The 22,085-nt window shown below is 39.7% G+C and overlaps 1 protein-coding gene across 1 annotated transcript in view; it reads left to right on the plus strand.

The window, feature by feature from the left end:
* Positions 1-22,085, plus strand: part of ANO1 (anoctamin 1) — a 116,089-nt gene that overhangs the window by 37,088 nt on the left and 56,916 nt on the right. The window contains exons 3-7 of the mRNA XM_084630092.1: positions 5,979-6,157; positions 12,045-12,371; positions 17,629-17,727; positions 19,498-19,649; positions 21,011-21,065. Coding sequence (XP_084486218.1) covers positions 5,979-6,157; positions 12,045-12,371; positions 17,629-17,727; positions 19,498-19,649; positions 21,011-21,065 — 812 coding nt within the window. The remainder of the gene's footprint in view (positions 1-5,978; positions 6,158-12,044; positions 12,372-17,628; positions 17,728-19,497; positions 19,650-21,010; positions 21,066-22,085) is intronic.

The following is a 22,085-nucleotide window of genomic DNA, read 5'->3' on the forward strand; positions in this document are numbered from 1 at the left end:
CAAAATGTTTGGTTCCTTACCTACTGTGTTTACATTTGTTCTTTCATATATTGCCAGGCTACTGGTGTGCAAACACAGAGGTAAATATACACTGGCAGATGGGTGATTATTTGAATTCACACAATAGTACTGAGTCATCTGGACAGAGTTCCAGTCTGATCTTGCATGTATCCTATTGTAGACTCAATGATTTATGTTCCAAAATGCAACCTCACAACAAAGAGGGCTCAATTAATCACTTCCAATTTTCTCTTTATTTAAGTCTTTACTCATACTTATGTTTTGCTGCACCACTGTATTTTAATATGTTTTAGATTTCTTGGATAACTCCTGGAAAAACACCCGTCAGTTCACAAACACACATTTTACAAGTCCTGAAGGTATATACAGATTCTTTAGCTTAGGAAAGAGGTAATGATCTGTTCCAATGTTCCTGGTCACCTCAAAAGTCCCAATAAAGACACTGGGATTTTTCAGGCACAAGAAATTCAGAATAGTGTTCAATATATTCTATAAAACCATTTGAACACTACATAGCTAGAGAATGAATGACTCGGCCCTTAGGATTCTGCGACTGAGAACAGGGATATCACCTTCATATATGTAGGAAGTGTGTATACATATATATTTTTCCTATGTATGTGTGTACATATGAATCATAAAAATAGTTAATGTTCCATAATATAAATTTGCATTGAGCTTTCCAGTGAAACCCTGATTTGGCCACAGCTCTACATTCTTCAAAAGAAAATCCTTTTGTTTGAACTTCTTGTTCATTAATGATTTGCTAAGGTTTGGGATCTATGCCCAGATGCGAAAGAAGAGTGGCACCTCCATTCTAAAGCAGTTTGCGAGCTGGGCATCCAGGTTCTGATGAAATGCTTAAGTTCCAAAGAGATGTTATACTTGTGCCAAGAAACTGAAGAGATGTGGGAAATGCCCCACAGTTCTAAAGTAGTATGGAGCTGTGCACCAGTATTCTGAAGAAGGTGTCAGAAACATACCGCATTCTAAAGGAGTGTGGGTGCTGAGCATCCAGGTTCCCAAGAAGCACAACAGTTGTGCCAAAGTTCTGAAGAAGTGTAAAAAATGTTCATAGTTTTAAAGTGGCATGAGAGCTGGGTTCAAGATTTCAAAGAAGTATGAATTCCAAAGAATCATAGTATCTGGATCCCATAGTTCCAAAGAAGAGTGATAGCTGCCCCAGATCTCTGGCAAGCACAAGAAATATACCAAGGTGACTTACACGTCTCCTCTCACATCCTGAGTCAATGCCTTCACTACAGTGGAACAGCTAACTCCTACATGTCCTTCTGTGGAACTCATCTAGCCTGCAAGGAATCTGGAAGGTATTATTATATCCACCTTCTAGCCCTGCCTAGCCTTTAAGTGAGTTTTGAAGCCACTACATTCATTGAGCCTGGAGCAAGAACTCTCCTCTGCCCCAGTCCTCAAAACACCAGGATAATCATATCATGCAATGAATCTGGACTAATGTAATAATTACAAATGAGATTGTAAGCCTTGCAAGGATACCTTAAAGTCTTTAGTAAAACATACTGGATATTAGGGACACTTTGTCTCCATAGACTTAATGAAGTATGCAGACTTCTTAAAGTCCATAGCAAAGCAGCCAGAAAGAAAAGTTTTTAAAAGTCTATGGGTGTCAGTTTGAAGAAATTCTAGTACCATTCTACCATGTAAAACACCATAAATCTAGGATAGAATGTACATTTATATCCTGTAATTAGTCAAAAATATATGTAGATACATTGGGGTACTAGAATTTTTTTCTTGATAACTTTATCAAAACACTAAAGAAATCTCTAGACTAACGACTTTATGCTAGAGTTACATGTTTGGAAGTATCAATAACCTTTTAGGGAAAAAATACACACAAGAACATTGTCGTTTTAACAACCAAACATTAGAAAGGCAGGAACTGTAAATTCAGTTCAGAATTTGATAGTATAAAAACACCCAGTTAAGGTACTTGAGACAACCTTATCTTGCTTTTACTAATGTCTTGGGGAGGGTGATTAGAGCAAGGTTAATTTTTAAAATGATTGATTTTATTTTATTAAATAAATATTTGACTTTTTTTGTTACTTTTAAGTTACTGTGTCTTTGGGGAGGTGTTGGGTTTTTTTGTTAACCTTTACTCCATCTTAAAGTACTGGTGTGTATGCCAGTATTTATATATACATACTCTCTCACTCACACACACACACACACACACACACACACATATTTACAATACAATATGTGCAGAACAGTTGAAGTTTAAATGCAAGTTTTGTTCAATAAAACATAATATTAGCTAGTTCATATGTTGGATTGTGTTGTAAATGCTATGTGGTATTAGAAGATCAAACTTTTACATAATCCAGCTATACTGTTCAGGAAAGCATCTACTGACTGCAGTGTTAATTTGCATGAGTGAGGATTGCGGACTCAAGCCTTTGTTTACTTTCACTCTCCATTCCCTCAGTTCTCTGTGAGGTGCTTGTCACTCACGACTTATATACCTCAAAATTGCTAAGCATTTCCACAGCCTATTGAAGTCAATGGAAATCTTTCCATTGAGTCCAGGAAGCTTTGAATCAGGCCTGAAGCATCTACTAGTTCTACTTATAGGAACTCAGAGGTAAATATTGATATTTTAACACTGAGTAGCTTTTATCACAACACAAAAGATGCTTTGACTGATACATACTTTGGGTTTTATGCAGGTTCAATGGGAGTAGATCACATTGGGTTTTGAGGTTTTGTAAAATCTACTGCAGTATATATTTCCATGTTGATATTTATCACAGGCTATAAGGTTCTGTGATGACCTTTATCACAGTATGTGTTTCTGTAGTGCTAGCTGTGATGATAAGTATGTTCAAACTGGTTAAAAGGATATATAGAGGTTTTTTAGCCAACCTTTAATTCCACTGTGGAATTCACCTCTACGGAATATTATTGTGGCAAATAATTCCTTACAGCTGAGCCAAATCTGAAATAGTAAATTTGAATTTGGCTGAAGGTTGGCAATTTCAGATTAAGCTAAGAATTCGTGAACTCAAAAAACCCAAAGAACTACTTTGCCTGTATAACTTGTATTAAAGCTATACAAGGGTATTTTATCAGCCCAGTTAAGTGCCAGACTCCTTTTTTGCAGCCCCAATTTGCACCCACAAAATTAATTAATTAATAACACATAAGTACTTGTGTCATTAACTACCTGACTTGCCCCTTTCTGAAAATGTACCTCACAGTTGAAGTATAGGTTGAATAAATTCAGAGAAGAGGAAAAACAAAATATGTAAAATGTTGCAGAATTTTATTTGCAGTGAAATGATGTCCCCTCACTCATCCCTATAGTTCACAGTATTGCCAACCCCAAATGTTCAAAAATCATGAGGCAGGCTCACCAAAAATCATGAGATTATGTAAAAATAATAGATTTGGTGTTCTTGTTATTTGCCTTCTGCTTTTTGAGCCTTTAGGCTGCACTGGGGTCACATTTTTTAAGCTTTCTCCACAGCCACAAGGGCTAGAAACTTACTTACTTTTCTTTAAGAAAGGCTGAAATTATCACATATCCACTTGACTCCAGGAGCAGGGGCTTTAATGAAAACAATAATTATCATGGGACCTCATGACAAAATAGTGAGAATTGGCAGCACTGCTTTCACTTCTGTTTAAAGGCTAGTTACTTTCCAGAAGGCTCTTAAACACAACACTACAGTGATCGAGTTGCAGTTCTCATAGGAGAATATTTAAAACCAAACACCAAGAAAATTCCACATTTTTAAGTTGAGGAAAAAAATGGAGACTTCTGAAGTATATCGGGGCCATTGCAGGCAGGAAAGGAAAACAAACAGGCACAGGAGCTCTGGGCAGCTCTTCCTCCTGAAAATAGTTGGAGGGTCAAATCTTCCAGTCCTTAAACAGGTAAAACTCCTACTGTCATCAGTACCTCCACTCATAGATATTAACGTGCTCAATAACTATACACTTCATAGACTCTAAGGTCAGAAGGGGCCATTATGATCATCTAGTCTGACCTGCACAATGAAGGCCACAGAATCTCACCCACCCACTCCTGCAATAAACCTCTCCTCTATGTCTGAGCTATTGAAGTCCTCAAATCATGGTTTAAATATACTTAAATATCTGAGCCATCTTATCCCGGGCTATACATTTTATACACATTGGCTCAGGGACTATGTTTTCTGGCATATTCAGAACAGTGCTGAGCACATAGATGGTGCCTGGTGAATAATACAAGTCATGACAATAATCATTGACTTTATGGACTCTATGGATGCAGTTTCTGTTCTTTGCTCTGGAATTGGCCTCAGTACAGCTGAAACCCTAAGAAATTGAGACATAAACACATCTGATACTCATACAACACTTTCTAACTCCTGCCTTTACTCAAAGTAAAAAAAAAATTACAAAACAAAATGGTGTTCAGGTAAAATGTATATTTAACAGCAGCCATTACTCAACAACCCAACATAGGGCAGGACCTGCCACTCCTTGGGGGTTTAGAGCTCTCCTCTCATCTGACTCTCGTTCTCTTTCTTTCTTCATCCTTCCTGACCTCTGTGCTGCTTTTCATGGTGTCAGCCATGACATCCTTCCTAACCGCCTTGGGACTGTTTGCTGGAGTCTCAGAGAATTGGCCTTCTTGGTTTTGCTCCCATCTATCAGAGTCCTCTTTTTTTTGCAGCAGAGAGAGAGGCTGGTTCAGTGAATAGGGAGCTACCCTAAGAACCTTGGGTTCTACTCCCACCATGGACTTCCTTTATGACCTCAGGCCAGTGCCTTAGGGACAGAGTTTCAAAGGTTTTTAGGCACCCAAAGATGCAGCTAGGCATCTAGTGGGGTTTACAAAGCACCTAACCTTCTAGGCACTTTTGAAAATCTCACTAGGTGCCTAAATACTTTTGAAAATCTGTCCTTTAGTTTCTCTGTGCCCAGTGCTTCAGCTGTACAATGGGGTTAACAACACTGCTCTACCTCACAGAGGGGCTGTTAAGATAAATAGGTTAGACATTGTGAGGCACTCAGATACTATGGTGATGTGGCCACATAAGTACCACAAGTAGAGTGGGAACTATATCTATACCACTGCTATCCTTTCCCTTGGTTTTGGCCCCTTCTTTTCACCTATCCCCCTCACAGCTCCCTCTTTTCTGAATGTAACCTGGGCTGTATTTCTTCTGAGTCCCCTGTGTTCTGTCTTCAACACCCCCTCCCACCAACCCCCCGCCAAAGCGCCTTGCAAAGGGGTTCGTGTTTTATAGGCTCTTCTAATGACTTTCAGATCCTTAATTTAATTACCAACTCTTTCTTATCTTAATCACCCTCCCTCTTTTTGTAAACAAAATATGGACTCCCTGCCCCAGGGGCACAAGCTGGGAGCAGCACCTCTCCTCTGCAGAACTCGCATGTCACACTCAGGCAGTGCTGCAGTAAGAGCACTGCCTGGGGCTAGGATGTGCGCTGCGAGCAGAGCTCCTGTACGAAACTGCTCCCCCGAAATGATGACTTTTGACTTTTAGGCACAAAATATGGAGTCTCTTGAACAAAAATAGGAATAAAAATTCTACTGTACAAGGGGGAAAGGGCATGCAACCTCCACTCCACTGCTAATGTGCAGAATCATTTTATTTTTAACTAAAATGTATTCAAGTCCCTGTGGGGCTGAGAAGAGATCATTAGTAAACAAATCTTGAGTTTTAATAAGCACTGTAGAAAGCAATTTAGGTAATTATCCAGAAGGGAGCTGGAAAGAGCGGAGAGCACAGTCAGGGTAGCAGGAGGTAAGGCTGAGAGGGGAGGAACAATAAAGGGTGGGAACAGAGAAGGAAGGTGGGGCAGAGAAAGGCAAGAACTGCTTATGTTTCAGATGGGGTACATTGGGAGGAACTAAGACAGGGATGAAAGTGTTTGACCAACCTGTTTCTTTTTTTTTTTAGACACTGACCGTGCATTTCATGGGGTGGAATTTCTGCCAGAAGATCTTGGTGAGGCTCTGAATAAGACTGCAATGAGAGTGAATGAGAAATATTCCTCTCTACCTGCTGAGGAGAAGGGGATTCACATTATCAACATCCGAGCTATTGAAGACATCGGATACGTCCAGCATGAAAGTATAGTGAGTAGAGCAGTTATTAGATGGTACTTACCTTCTGGGGTTTTGTACCCTGGCTTATCACCCTGGAATTCAAGTGCCTTCATTCTCAACACCATCACCCCTCTGCAAAAATATATAAATGTTAAAAATATATATTTGGGGATTTGGATAGTGTGAGTTCTGCACTATTCCTTGTCAGATGTGAACAGTTACCGGCAACCACAATACAGGCAATTTTAAAGGGTTTGTGTTGACTCATATATAGGAGGAAGGGAGTGGGAGAGATTGAGGGATCCTAATTTGAGCTAAATCATATAAAGGGCTTTAGGGTGACCAGATGTCCTGATTTTATAGGGACAGTCCAGATATCTGGGGCTTTTTCTTACTTAGGCTCCTAATACCCCCTCACCCCCATCCCGATTTTTCACACTTGCTATCTGGTCACCCAAAAGGGCTGCTTATTCCCAGATTAAACAAACCAGCAAACAAGGCAATGGCAGCTTTTTGAATCTGTGTGGCTGTATCAAAGAGAGCCCTTAAATGTCTAAAAATATGCACCCAAAAGCTACACATCTGCTTGCATTGATAACATTACACCAATAACCTACAGTATAGATTCCTGTTGTCTGAATGGATTTTCACTGTCATTTGTTATGCCTTCATTAAATTTTTTAATTAAAATGTTTTGCACCTTAAATACCCTGCAGTAATTTCTAAATGTTGTAATGTAGATGCACAGGTCGTTAGGAATCAGTAATGTCACATACCTGTAAAAGGTCAGAATGTGTATAGGTGTGTTGATACCATTGCTATCCCTCTGATCAATATTGTCTCATTGTTTCCTTGAACTCCCTTGTCCATCTGTATCCATCTGTTGTCTCTTGTCTTAGATTGTAAACTCTTTATAGCAGGATCTGTCTTTTTTTTTTCTCCTGTTTGTACAGCATGTAGTACAATGGGGTTGTGGCCCATGATAGGCACTATGGTTATACAAATTAATAATAATAGAGGAGGGAACAGAGGTTGAGAAGGACCGAAACACAAATGTTAAATGATCAAGGAAAATGTACTGGAAATAGAATATTACCTTCCACAATGGAGAAAGAATACTTAATTGGAATTGACTTGGGCGTGAAGAATAGAGCATGAACAGCCTCCTAAGTATGGGGATTTAAAACTAAACTGTCTTTTTAGTGGTTTTACCTTTAGATTGAGCAGTTTGATCCTCATTTGGTGTAAATCAGCATAGCTCTGCTTATTTCAATGTCGCTACACTGATTTACATCAAATGAGGATATGGCCTACGAATATCTTCTCAACCTTAACCCAAGGTTAATGAAGTTATTGGTTTGGGAATTTCCTCAGCATTTTAATAGCATTATAGCAAGAAATTCCTATTATACTTGCCATGTGGAACTGTGTATTCTCCCCCAAGTATATAAATGATATTATAGATTACAGGAGTGTAGCCGCTTGGTTAATAGACCGGCACCAATATTTCTTCCAAGCTGTACTTGCAAGCTTCTTAAAATCTTTCCACCTTGCCAGTTCAGATGTGATCTTCATGATATCCTCATACTTTAGTAATTTTATTGAGGCCAAGTCTATAGACTCCTTAAAGTCCTTAACCGATCAGGTTTTACCACAGTGTAAGTAGGACTCAGGGATGGGGCAGGGCCGGGGGAGGAGGGAAGGAGAGGGGGACAGGTTCTCAGCAGGAATCTGTACAGAGCTGAGAATCTCAATGTCTGTGATATATTAACCCAGATTTGTTTTTATGAGCTGTGGGGTGGGAGGTGTTAGTCTCTATGTTTCCCCGTCCCAGTGATTTTAGTAGTTTCTAAGATCAATTAGATTCTGTGCTGGGCTTAGAAAATGAAATGAGCACATGAGCTGCTTCAATACTTGGTTGAATCCTTTCTGTGCTTATAGTCTCCATAGAAGATTGTGTGGGAATGAAAGATGTGCAAATGTGAGTCCATTTGGGACTGAGAGAGGAAGGAGCCATATTTTTTTGTACCCTAGAGCATTGGCACATTTGCCTGCTTTTTTGGATCCTCAGTAGTTCCCATTCTGTTTCTGAATCTTGGTGCTGTTCCCAGGCTTGTTTGGAGCACTGGTGCAGTTCTTAAACCTTAGCAAATTACTAGTGAATGACTCCAAAATTAAACCATCTGTACTGTCCAATCAAAACATACGTGCTAGAGCTTACCAAACACTATGGAATAAAATACATTTTAAGTAAGTTGACCATGCTGCTTGGGGGAAATAACATGACAAAAACCATTACAACATTCTTTTTTTTTTTTCGCAAAAAGTGAACAACATCTGTTTTTATTGAGGTGAAAATTTCCATTAGAATTATTCTCTAAAGAGTGAGTGAGTGTGTGTGTGTGTGTGTGTGTGTGAGAGAGAGAGAGAGAGAGAGAGAGAGCTGGTAGCAATCTTAACTATGGAAAGACTCCAATCTCTCCAGATTTAAAAACAAACATTTGAAATACAAATGGAGTTTGCAAAGGAAGATCCCAACTGAGAGAAGTGCCGCTGGTCCTCATCCTCCACTGGGCCAGATTCTTTAATGCAATCTGTCCCCTTTCTGCTGGCTAAAAGGGACCAGAAAGCAAATAAATCTTCTATGCCATCCTTTGCCACCCCTATTACAGAAGGTGTTCTGGGGGGTAGGGAAAGGTGTGGCCATAGTGCACTGCTCTCGGATGATCTCCAGATGATAGGTGGCCCCTTGGGTGCAGGCCATAAACAACTGGCACAGTAGTTCTAATCTGCTGGAATCATCTGCTTGATCCAATGCAGAACTGGCCACAGAACCTGGGAGGTGAAAATGGCTTCTTTGTGACTTCCACAGACTAGCCCAGTTATTTCAATAAGAATTGAAGACACTCAGCACTTTTCAGAATTGGCCCACTGATAGATACTGAGCACCCCAGAAAGTCCCATTCACTTTGTGGGAATAGTAGGTGCTCATAGGATCAGGCCATAACTTTTACCTTTTAGACCAGCCTGCATTTTACTGAGGAATTCATCATTTGACCCCAAGTTTTCAAAATTAAATGAGACTGGTGATCTTGATGGAATCCCCAGAGTTCCCAGGCCTTATTGAGAGTGGCTGGTTGCACTTAAGAGATTTGACTGCATGAAGACTGAAGTATTTTGTATCCCAGAATATTTTGCTGTCACAAAATCTGCTCATCTTTGAATTGCCCCCTGCAAACCAAATGTCCGAATGGTGTTCTTGAAGGGGGATGCTGAGGAGAGGAGTGGTCCCATCCGGACTCTTCCTTCATCAACAAATGAACAATGAGTAAATTATATCTTGTTACCATTGGCATAGTTATTACTATGCTTGTAAAACAAGAGAGACATTTGCTTGGTCATCCCAGCCTCGCTCCCTATTTGAAGTGTTTATCAGCTAGTTCCCTTCCAACTCAGGCAGATTGAGAATTGTTGGCCAAAGTCAGAGTATTGCCTGAGTGTAAATTGACTTCAGAACTTGGCCTAATAATAAACAAAATCTTGGGACCAGTTTGTCCCCTGAAGGCACTGGCTTACATTAGAGGAAGTATGGAACTGCCTTATCCCAGGAGGAGTTCTAAGACAGCAGAATCCTGCAGGTTTGAAGGACAGTGGGTTGATACTGCAGAAAGAGATGTACTTGGGCCACACTCATCAAGACCAAAGACGCCCTAAATATGTGGAAGGTGCTTCTAGTGAAGGATCAGAGGAAGAAGGGATGATGCCTCTTTAAATCAGACTAGCAATTCCAACAAAAATTGACCTTTTAGCAGAATGTACATATTTTTCATGCATCCTGAAGGATTTTGTTTTAATCTGGTCCTAAGAACTTAATATTGAGTCTAAAGTAGGCTGTAATGAATTGCACTCTGAATGTTATGAGTACAGCCAAACCTTGTAATACTTTGAATTAAAACCTCACTAATAGGTATGACCACATCCTTCAATTAACATAACTGTAAAGATAAGCCCCTCACCTAAGAGAAGAGGAATATGTGAACCCACCTAGGAGCTTTTGCTAAGTGTTGTTGTAGGTCCGGTGTGGGTGGAAGGAAGGAGAGAAGGCTGAACAGACAGACATAGGGAGAGACTGAAGCCTGGTCTACACTTAAGTTAGGTCAACATAGCTGAGCGCTGGTAGGTATCCTGACCTAATCCCTGGTGTAGGCACAACTAGGTCAGTAGAAGAATGCTTCCATTGACCTAGCTACTGTGGCTCATGGTGGTGGAGTTTCTACAGCAACAGAGAAACCCTTTCCCATCACTGTTGACTCATCTACACTGCAGCAGTATAGTGGCACAGCAATGGTGATGTAGCTATGCAACTGTAGCATCTATAATGTAGAAATGGCCTAACAGACAGAGGGAGAGCCAAAAGGAGCAGCTGAAATCCAGGTGTCTGACCCTGGAAGAAACCTGAAAGAGGTTTTTCAGTCAGGGATGCCGGCTAACAAGAGTGTTCTTGGTGCTTGTGCTTGATCCTTGCGTGGTCCTGCTATTTGATTCCTTTTGCATTTAGAGAGACAGGTCTTTTGTAAATAAACAAAACTGCATCAAAGAAACATCTGTTACCAATTTCTGCTCCCAACTGGGACATCCCAGGGCCCCAAACTTTGACTAGCCACTCAGGTGAAAAAATGGTAACAATATGTAGCTCTCTTCATTTGAAGATATCAAACCTGGCCTCTTTGTGAACACAACTGTGTTCCCCCAAATGTTTGCATCCACTGTTTTATGTACCAAGCAAACTGCAGATGCACATATTGCAGTTGGACATGGAACTTTTTGATTCATGATTGGTGGCCAACTGCTACCATTTGCACCAGCAATTTATTATAGGGGAAAGTATTTCTTGCCTTAAAATTCTGCCTACTAAATTAAAAGCCATAAAATGTACAAGGGCTCCTGAACCTTTGTAGTGTCACTGCTGCCATTAGTATTTACTGTGGAAACAAGTAAAATCTATTGGCCCATTTCTGCCCTTGTTGTTATGTGTGCACATCCAAAGGCAGAATTTGGTATTGTGTGAGAACACACTAAATGAGAGAGGCGTATAAATAGTGTTATGTATTAATATTTTATTAATATTAATTTTTTTGTATTTACCCTGTCAAGTCTAGAATTAATAAAGAAATGATTGATTTAGGGTTCTACTGGAGTTTCAGTCTCAAAAATGGAGTTTCTAGCATCTCATAACACCAGTGTAAATAGGTTTTAATTTGCAGTGAATTATTCCAGTCTGGAGTACGTATCTTTGTTACCATCAAATTGCAATGAGACGTGGGCTGTACACGAGAGAAAAATTAAACTAAAACCAAGGAATGAACCCGGTTCCCTGTCTACTATCCACTTGCATTTTTGGCTCTGCTACATAGCCAGCTGGCTCCTGTTAGTCTCTATCTAAGCTGATCTCTTTCTCAGATGATGCAAACTTGTAGCCAGAGATAAGAGAAGTGAGAAATGTTTGCACATGAAATTAATCTGTTTATCAGAATTAAAACACAGATGTCTTTGGTGAAGGACAGATGATCTTACTGGTGATTAGCCTACAAAGGGGGAAAATCAAACCCACCAAGTAGCTCACTTATGAACTAGTGTGCTGGTAATTAGATTAAATTCCAGTCATTTTATCTATTAATTTCTGACCAATAAAACTCCAACTGGTCAATCATCAGAATTGCAGGTGTTAACTTGCAAAATCTTTCACTAAGTGGCACAGGAGGCAGTCCTCAAACTCTCATATGTTTGAAGATAAGACGTTCTCTGCTCTGTACAAGGAGAAACAATGTGAATGTGGTTTTTTTTAATGTTTGGTTTGTTTGGTGTCCATGTCTGCAAGTGTACTAATTACTCTTCTTCCTCCCCCCATTGTTCACAGTTATTAAATTCGCTGTGTCAGGATCCAGATGCCAACTGCAAACATGGACTCTATTTTCGAGATGGCAAGAGGAAAGTGGATTACATCTTGGTTTACCATTTTAAGAAGTCCTCAGTCAGTAAGACGCTCACTAGGCGAATTCATCACAATGACTCAAGTGCCCGAAGCATCAAACAGGATCATCAGCTTCCTGGGAAGGGTGGGCACCTTGACGTGGGAGAAAGTGAGCTCCACATGGACTATCACGAAGATGACAAGAGATTCCGCAGAGAGGAGTATGAAGGCAACCTCATGGAGGCTGGTCTGGAATTGGAAAGAGATGAAGATGTAAATAAACTTTTGAACTCTTTTACCTTAATAAGATAAGTAAGCGCCAAATACTGAGAAATATCAAGCAGTTCCTGAGAACCTGAAACCCCTGTTGACTCTAGTGGGAGTTACAGATGCTCATGGCCTCCCAGTATTTGGCCTTTATATTTTGTAGCACCCTCAACTCCCTTTCATACCAGTCATCTCAGCAACTCACTGGGTCAGCCCATAGTGTAGTTGATCTCCCAGTATATAAAAGACAGTTTCTGAAGTAAGTGTTAACTTTTTAAAATTCATATTTTAATTTCTCAAGAAAAAAACGTGATGCAGGCTTCTCACGGCATTTTCATCATCCGGGAATTGAAGTACTCTGAGTATTTAGTGAAGAATAAAACTGGAGCATTTTTAGAACTGTCTTATCTGATATTTTCCAGACAGATACCCATATTTCTCTGGAAAATATCTGATACGAGTATACAAGTGTACTGTACTTCAAGAGCTTAACTGCCTGAACTCTGCACTAAACTAAGATATGTATCAACAGCCCCAAAGAGCCTGATATGGCAGCTGAGATCAGTAACGAATAAACCCTAGAAGTTGTGAGAAGAGTACGTTACCTCAATTTTTGTCTTAGCAAAATAGGATATAACTTCTTCTTCTTAATAAATATAATATAACACAAACTGATAGCACATTTTGAAACCACTGGGAAAATGTTACTCAATATGCTCATTAGCAATATTCAGATTCTCTCAGCTATTCATATTCTATATAATGTCAATAGCATTAATCAACTTCATGGCCTAAACAAGCAAATATACTGTGAACACATTCAGGACAGTAGCATATTTAGCCTCTCATGGTGTGGAGGTGCTGAAATGAATGGAATCCCCTTGGTTGTTCACACACTCTCCTCTCACTTAGTCCACACAAGGCCCTCCATGCAGACACTACAGGTTCTGCGGGTTTGGGTGGGAGCGTGACCAGTCAGTGGCATGGAGAAGTTTTTATGTAGCATTGTCCCAAGACAAACCAGTTGAGAAATTCCCATGGAAATGAGTTCTGACCCTGTTAATATTAAGCACCACATCCCAGGACCTGTCTCTTACTGTCTATGACACCCCTCCCATCCAGCCCCGGAGAGATAGTGGGGGGTGTGAAGGAACAAGGTGGCAGAGAGGCCTGGTTCCTGAGAGTCCTACTTCTGGGGAAAGGGAGAAGCCAGGGGAGTACCACAGAAGGGACAGCCATCAGTGAATGCCCTGGACATCTTTGCAGATGGCCAGATGTGTGTAAGTTTTCTCTGCGGATTTCAGGATTTCCATATATTTTGGAGAGCCCTTTCTCCTACTCAAGGCCTGCAAATCCTGCCTTCTCTCCCTCAGGAACTCAAACATCTGCAGTATTTCCCTCTAATTATACCCCTCTTATGGGTTTGTCCTGGCCATAACTTTCTCCCTCCTGTTGGAGCGAAACTGAGGACAAAAGTGGAGTGGAGGAGGAGAATAAGTATGACCAAAAGTGGTGGCCATTGTCAATCCAAGAAGTTAATCATTACAATATTTAATACATCTCAGAGTTAGACTTCTGCATACCGCGGGCTTTTAAAATAGCAAATACATTAATACAGACATCAGGGGGGAAAATTTTTGTGGAATTGCTAATAGTGATCTTTAACTCATCTACATAGTACTCTTCATAATTAGCCTCCTTGTTAAAATATGTAGAATTTTTTAAAAATCTGTAATTTAAGAGACTTTTTGAAAGTTCTTAAGATGGACCCACATCAAACCCTGAGATCTGAACATCCCTGAACCTTTTGGACTGTTCAAAACCGAGATGTGAATTTGAGGTACCCCCTTAGATTGAACAACTCTATTGGTGTGTTTAAAATATTGACCTAGATCTGAAGTTTCTCATTTTAGGACTATCTCTTGAAAGTTCATGTTATGTTGTATCCTTTGTTATAACAGAAGTCACTGACACTTTAATATTACAGCTAAAACTGAGCCTGAAAAAAAACCTCCAGTTTCAAACACCCCTTGAACTTTGGTCAACATCTAAACTGCATCTAAATTCTGTGGGTTTGGCCCACCTGTAATTCCAATCTGTTTTTAAAAAGAGCTATTTACACTGAAATTGTCACATTTCAGTTTAGCCTCCAAAGGAATGAAATCTGTTCATGGGGGCCTTGTGTAAATAGTCTAGATTAATTGCATGGATTTCAGATGTTATTTCATCTTTCCGCTATAATTAGAGATCAGTGATGCTGTACATAACTCCTTTCACCTGCACAGCAAAAACAATGTGTTCTATTAAAAGACTGACTATATAAATGATTGGGAGTGTATGTGATCTGCTGCCAGTGTGATTAGCAGAGATAGCCATGGTCAGATTCATTTCAAAGGAAGCGACTATGTTTTAATTAACTGATCCAGCCAATGTGCCTGAAGTTGCAGAGGGAGAAGGTAAACATTTTGTAAATTTTATTTACAATATCTAAAAGCTGGGTTTTAAATCTGTGATCTGTGCATTAAAAGATGCTCAATATGTCTATTAAATATTCATGAATGTATAGATAGGACAAACCCTGGAAAAGCGAAATGAGTTTCCATTTCAGGTTCTATATTCCCAAATGTAAGTAAAAAGAGCCTTCCATCTAATTTGCAAACTATCACAGTAGATTGGCAGTCATCTTGTGCCAAGTCATGCAGTTTAAAATAGTTTACACGGCAGGGTGTCCCCACCTCTGACGTGTAGTACTACTTTAAATAATGTTGAAGGTCTTTGAGTTCAAACTAGGACATAATGCATAGCCATCCTGAGGGACACTGTCCTCTCAATACAAGATCAAAACAGAAAAGAAATGTACTGAGATGAGAGCCACAGGGATCTACATCAACTTTCATGTCCAAAGCTTGAATATAAGGCAAAGGCTTGCAGACACTTGCTTGAGTCTGAAGGGCATTATTGGGAAAGCCATGAAGTAACACTGCAGATCTTTAATATTAGTAAAAGTGAGCACTTGTTACAAGTAAGACCTATATTAAATTGCTTAAACTCTCTTCCATGGAGTTAACTCATAAATGTTTTTGAAGCTGTGACACATCGGAGGATGGCAACTATTTATGTCCCCAGAGTAATGTATTTCCAGAAAGCAGGTGCAGAATATTACAGGCTGAAACAAGCTTTTATACTTGCATAAGCAAGTATAGCAGCAAGAATGGAAAGATAAAGCCAGAAAGATTGAAGTCTTTTCCTGTTTAAAGCTATACCTCAATTTAAATTGAATAGCCTATTGATCTGATGAATGATGGGAGCCATTCACTCTCATGCTTTGAAATGGAAAGGGGAGAAAACCACTATCACAATATAATGTACATTTAAATACATGTGCATCTGACAAGGGCCTGAAGGATCGTGGGTGGCTGTAAGTGTCGGAAAATCTCTACCGCATATGCGTGAGGATGACAAGCACAGGAATCGGACAAGGCACTCTTCTTTTGCTAGTTGCCCACCTTCCTAGGATTCCCCTTTTCAATGGCAGGATGGCATCTAGACAACACTATTCTGGGGGCAAGGAGGAGGAAGGCTTTTTTTTCTCATGCATATTTGGAATTTCCAGCACTTCCACTACACACAGGAACAAAAAGGTCCAGTGCTGTCATCTGTTGTCTTTGTGAGTATATGCTATCGAAAGCATGGAATCACCCCAGGTTCTTCCTTGCTTTCAGTGTTACAAGCGAGGTGGTTATGCTTTTGAAGATTTCTGTTCTTCAAATACAGAACCTGTACTACTGGCTTTAAAATTCTCTACAGACTTACTTGCCTTTGCACATAGATAACACAGCTGTTCATATGAAAGCTCCTCAGTTTATGTGCAGGCCAGAAATAAGGCAAGTAGGTACTTCAACTCCATGGCTCTTAGATCACACAATACAAAAATATCTGAAGAACTAAATATTACTTATAAACTTGGCTGCCAAAGGAAGGCAGAAAATAGATGGGAGCAATTCCTGTGATCTATATGTGTTCATGAGCTCCATGGCTTCCTCTTAATGCCAACTGCTGATTTTGAAGGCTAGCCTCAAATCAAATGTCACCAGTCTGCTCTTGTGAAATGCATTGGCATGCCCTATCTGTTCCTCTTTACAGTTACATGACTGCACTCAACACATGCAGCTCAGAAGCAGCAAGCATGAACTCTCTCAGCAGCTGCGTCATTACTGGGGATAGTGAGGAACACACCACCAAGAGCAAATGTGTCTTTTGAAAATAACTTTTATAATAGAAAAGATGAATGAACCACAATTCTGCACAATTCAGCAGGGACAACCCACTCCATCCCTGTACGCTAGCATTTGGAGGGCGGGGGTGGGGGGCAGGATTGTCATAGGAACCATTACACCAACTCTCTGCCTCTTCATATAGTCAGCTATGCTGGCTTTAGGACAGCTTCATGTCAGCCATGCAGTACAAAGTGGCCCTAATGCAGGGAAGAATCTGGACCAATGTATAAAGAAATTGGATATTTTCCTATAAATCTTTCTGTAGTATTAATGTAAAAGTTCACCATTTAAGCTCAGATGTATACAACAGCTCTGCAGATGAAGCATTTTGGCCTCTTAGACGACTGTCATTCTGATCCTTAGAGGTTCTGAGCATATGTTGTGAGACGCTGCTGACTATCCTCAACTCCATTTACATCAATCCATTTAACACCTTTCACAAGATGCTCAAATCTCACAGGTTCAGGCCATTTTGGGTATGTCTACAACCCTCCCAACCTGAGCCCAAACATCTACATCACAGTTAAACAGTCCCTTAGCCTGAGCCCTGAAAGCCCAAGTCAGCTGGCATGGGCCAGCTGTGAATTTTTAATTGCAGTGTAGACATACTCTTGTCTAATTCAAATGTGAGTGACTGGGTATATTTTCCTTGTCCATAGGAAATACCTTTTATTTTCCAAGTAACTCTTACTTTCTCACTTTAAAATAAGATAATTATTCTACCTTGGGATAATTATTTTGTTGGAGGACAATGGTGTTTCATGTTTGTGGTTTGAGCACCTTGTGGACAATAAATCAGAAGATTTATTCAATGATAGTATCATAGCTATTTAGAAGCAGTTGTTCCCCAGTTTTGTTTTAAACAGATTAGATTTATAATGTTGTCTGGTGGAGGCTACTTGATTCCTCAATATGTATGAAACTGGAAGAAAAATAGCATTTTATTTTATTTCATCTGAATTGTTGTCTCTTTCTTCCTTTTTTAGACTAAAATACATGGGGTTGGATTTGTAAAAATACATGCACCTTGGAATGTTTTGTGCCGGGAGGCAGAATTTCTGAAACTCAAGATGCCCACAAAAAAGGTTTGTGATAATTTTCTTTTTCTCCAAAAGTCACACCTCCACATACACACACAATTTACACACAACACTGACGTAGGGCTTTTCATCCTCACAGCACTTTACAAGCATTAACTAATCCTCACAACAATTTTGCGAGGGAGATAAGTATTCCTATTTGCCTTTTACACATAAGGAAATTTGAGGAGGAATGCCTAATTAACTTACCTAACCCTACAGAAAGAATCATGTTTATAACTGGGAACAGAAATCAAGAGTTCCTAGCTTCTGGTCCTATTCTTCACATGATACAAATGAGTTTGTACAGTATTTCATACCTTCAGTACATTTTGAAATGGTAGATTGCAGCTGATAATGGACTCCTAAATATACATTATGGGGGATGCTTATTTTTTCTTACTCCAGCAAAGCCCCAATCCTGAAAACACGTGTGGGAATAGCATTTTGAATGCAAATAGTTCCATTGAGCTCAGAGACTACTCATGTGCATAAAGTTAATCATGCATGTAAATGTTTGCAGGGTCTGGAACTAAATTAGCTTAGAATAAACTACCCTTCGGAATATTTGGAATATCGTTATAAAAGTGATAGTGTATTTTCTCCAGAGACCAAAATTTAAATAATCTTTGATATGTAGCTGTACCTATTCAATGAACATAACGTAGAGGTGGATTAATATTTAATGATATCCTAAGTGCCGGTTCCAGACACTGCAGAGAAAGAAGTCTCTAATGGAACAAGAGACAGCCTCAAAGCCCAAAGTAATTTATTGTAAGTAAAAATAAATTTAAACTTTTGGTTTAAATATTGTATTAGTAGCATCCTAGCCCACTTATCACTTTGTTTACTTTAATTGTGTTTCCTCTTTTGTTAAGGCCATTAAGTTCCTTGGAGCAATTGTATTACATAGGAAAGGGCATTTTTGTCAAGAGAGTGAGTGAGAGGTTTCTAAGCTTTCAGGCACAGTCCAGTTATTTCCTGTACCTAGCAGAAATGAGGAATGAATTTTCACTTGGCTACGCCTAGAAATGAGCTCAAACCAAACTCCTTCATCTAGGTAGTTTGTTTCTGGCTGTAGAGCGGAACTTTGTGGCTCAGGCTGTGACGTTTATTCTTTTCTTTTTTTATCTTCTAATGCAATTCCTGTATAACTTTGGCACTTGTTTGGTACCATAGGCCCAAATTGCCCTTACTGCACTGGTGAAAAGTAGTTCCACTGTGGTTCCATTACATGGAAGAGGTGGGATGCCAAAAGTCCGCGGTGCAGGGCATTCACATGCAAGCTTCCCTATGTACCATGGAGATCAGAAGTGTGCTCCTGATGTGGTTACACTCATCAGTTCTTGGGAGAAAGGAATCCATTGCTATGTGGATCTTCCAGTCCTTGGTTTCACCCCACAGAGTGGCTTACAAGGGCCACAGAAGTTACTTCAACCTTTAAGCTGCTATAGTGGCCACGGAGTAGCTCTATGGTTTTAGCTCTGTGAAGCGGCCCAGCCTTATCCTTTGGAATGAATATCCTTTGGAATGAATAAGGGGCAGGATTTGACTCAGACACATTTGGAGTCTGAGGTTGCCTCAATTTTCCCCTTTCACAACCCGTCCATCTGTTTCTCAACCTTTTAAAGAAGGTAGAGCGATAGCACACTGCTCCTCATTAGTTTATTTGAGTGTATTTATTTAAATGATGGTTTTATTCCTTATACTTCAGAATCTTTTATGAATAATTTTGAGAGCAATACAGTATTAATTGTTCATTTTCCTTCTTCTCAGGTGTATCAGATAAATCAAGCCCATGGTCTTTTGAAAAAAATTAATTCTGTAATTCAAAAAATAACAGAACCTATCCAGCCAAAAGTAGCAGAACTCAAACCACAGACAGTGAAACGCCTCTCTTACCCCTTCTCCCGGGAGAAACAACACTTGTAAGTGAAAGCTTCATCTAAATTAACCATTTGCATCAACAGGATCCAGACTTTGCAATACCACTTGCGACACAGGCATGAATAGGTTAATAGAAAAATGTTCATCAGCACTGATATTGCAGTAGTGATCATTAAAATGGACACTTTTCCTTTTCATAATAAGTGAAATCTTATCTAATTCACTGTGCAGGAATCAGACTTTTTAAGAATCTCTGTGTGGCATTTGTGTTCATTTTAGCTGTCATATAGTATATGTAGCAACCCTCCTGAACAGAGTAACAAATATGTCTGTTTTACTACAAAGATAAATTTATATCATAATACTTATGGTTTTACTATGGTCCTTTTCACTGCAAAAACGAAGTGTTCAGTAAGATTTGTAGATAGGAGTATGGTTTGATAAACATAACTGATAGCCTCCTTAATAGTATATGGGCAGGTAATACATGTATTGTGTACCATCTACAAGGAGAGGGCCTGATTTGGCTCTCCTTGAAGTCAGTGGTAGTTTTGCCATTGATTTCAATAGGAACAGGTTTGGGCCCATTTTGAGATCTCAAGAATAATTTCAATTGTGTATACATACATGTCAGGAAAAATGGAAAAAGCAGAGGCTGGGCGCAGCATCTTCACCACACAGACATTTGTTTTTACCTTTAGTGGACACAGAACATGAAAGGGTGCTGTGCAGTAGGATGGTATCAGGCAGAATCTGGCTGCGTGTAAATGACATGTTTGCAGAGTATGTCACCTTTGGTATGTGCCCAGATTTGTAGAAATTGACCTGATAAGAGAATTTATAGCATGAGGGATGTTCATCTAATAAAACAATCAGATGCCCGAGTATCACTAAGGATCAGATTTAGTAACTTGTACTCAGATTGAAAAGGATCTTACACGTCTTGTCTCACTTTTTTTTTCTTCTTTCAATTAAACTACTTTTAGAGTAATCATTGGATAAAGGAGGCAAAAGATGGCCCAGCATGATTAACAAAAGAACTCTTGGCTAGATCAAAAAAATCACTGGGTGAAATGCTAGGTCAGTGTTATGCAGAAAGTCAGAGTAGATGATCATAACAGTCCCTTTTGGCCTTAACATCTATGAATCTATAAAACCAATGAACCATGTTGCCAAACCCCCTAAACCGGGGAGTTTGGGATGGGCATTTCTTTTAGAAGGGATATTAGATTAGATTCATTTTATGTTTATTCATTGACAATAACATTCATTACAAGCAGTAAACTTTACTGCTCAGCGGTATCCTCAGGATAAATGAAAAGAGGTCACCAAGTGTAGAAAATTATAGGCAGCTTTTTACCTAATGTGCAATCTTTTTTTCTCCTTTCTAATGTTTTAACAGATTTGATTTGTCTGACAAAGAGTCCTTTTTTGACAGCAAAACGAGAAGCACGATAGTAAGTATTGTATTTTAAAATCATTTACAGCAGGGGTATTCCCATCATGATGTGGGTTTCAAGTGCTCCTTTGCTAGTTTTAATCCAAACTCCCAGTACCAAATGCCACTAATTGTCAATGACAGAAATTGGTTAAATAACAAAATGAAGCATTTCCAGTGCACAGTTTCTAGTGTGGCTGCTAAATACTGTTTGGGATTAACAGTATGCCTTCTTTTGCACAGTAACTCAGTTTTGATTCTATTAGGCTTTGTCCACACTTATGGTGGTGTGTAGAGTACAGGCACTATACATGTAGAAACATGCCACTGTGAAAAGCAGGGGGTGTCCACACTTCTCACTGCAGTGTGTAGATACACGCGACAGGGAAAGACTGTGGCATTGGGGAGGCTTTCCACACAGCTTTCCGCCTGCTAGAGCCTTTCAATATTGCTGGAGCCTTTCACTACAACTGGGAAAGTCTCTGGCAGCAGGCAGGCAGCGGGACACTACATTGCTAAAAATAGCAGCGTAGACATGGGAGGTGTTGTTGGGGCATGTAGAGAGCAACGTAGGCTATATTCACTGGGGGTTCAGGCATTTTGGGCACTCTACTCTACTCTACTCTGCCCACCTAAGCTGTGCCTCACCGTTTACACTGCTCTTTATACACATGCTCACTTGGTGTGCAGTGTCTGTACTTTACACTCCACCAAATGTGTAGACGTACCCTTAGAGTCTCAGTAATTCTGGGACGCAGCATGGACTTGGACTCAGATCTGGATGCCTTTCCTGGCTCTGCTACAGGTCTGCTCAGTAACATTGGGCAAGTCACTTCCCCTTCCTATGCCTATATTCCCACATTTGTAAAGTGAGGCCCCTGACCTCCTTTGTAAAGTGCTTTGAGATTTACTGATGAAAAACACTATCTAAGAGCTAGGCATTACTGGTACTGGTGGATATTTTTAAAGCAGCATTGGGCTATGGAGCAGGATTAACATCTCCTAACTTTTAAAATAATATCTGTATTTAACAACAACA

This window comes from Lepidochelys olivacea (assembly GCF_965140295.1).
Source record: "Lepidochelys olivacea isolate rLepOli2 genome assembly, chromosome: 6".
Classification (NCBI taxonomy): Eukaryota; Metazoa; Chordata; order Testudines; family Cheloniidae; genus Lepidochelys; species Lepidochelys olivacea.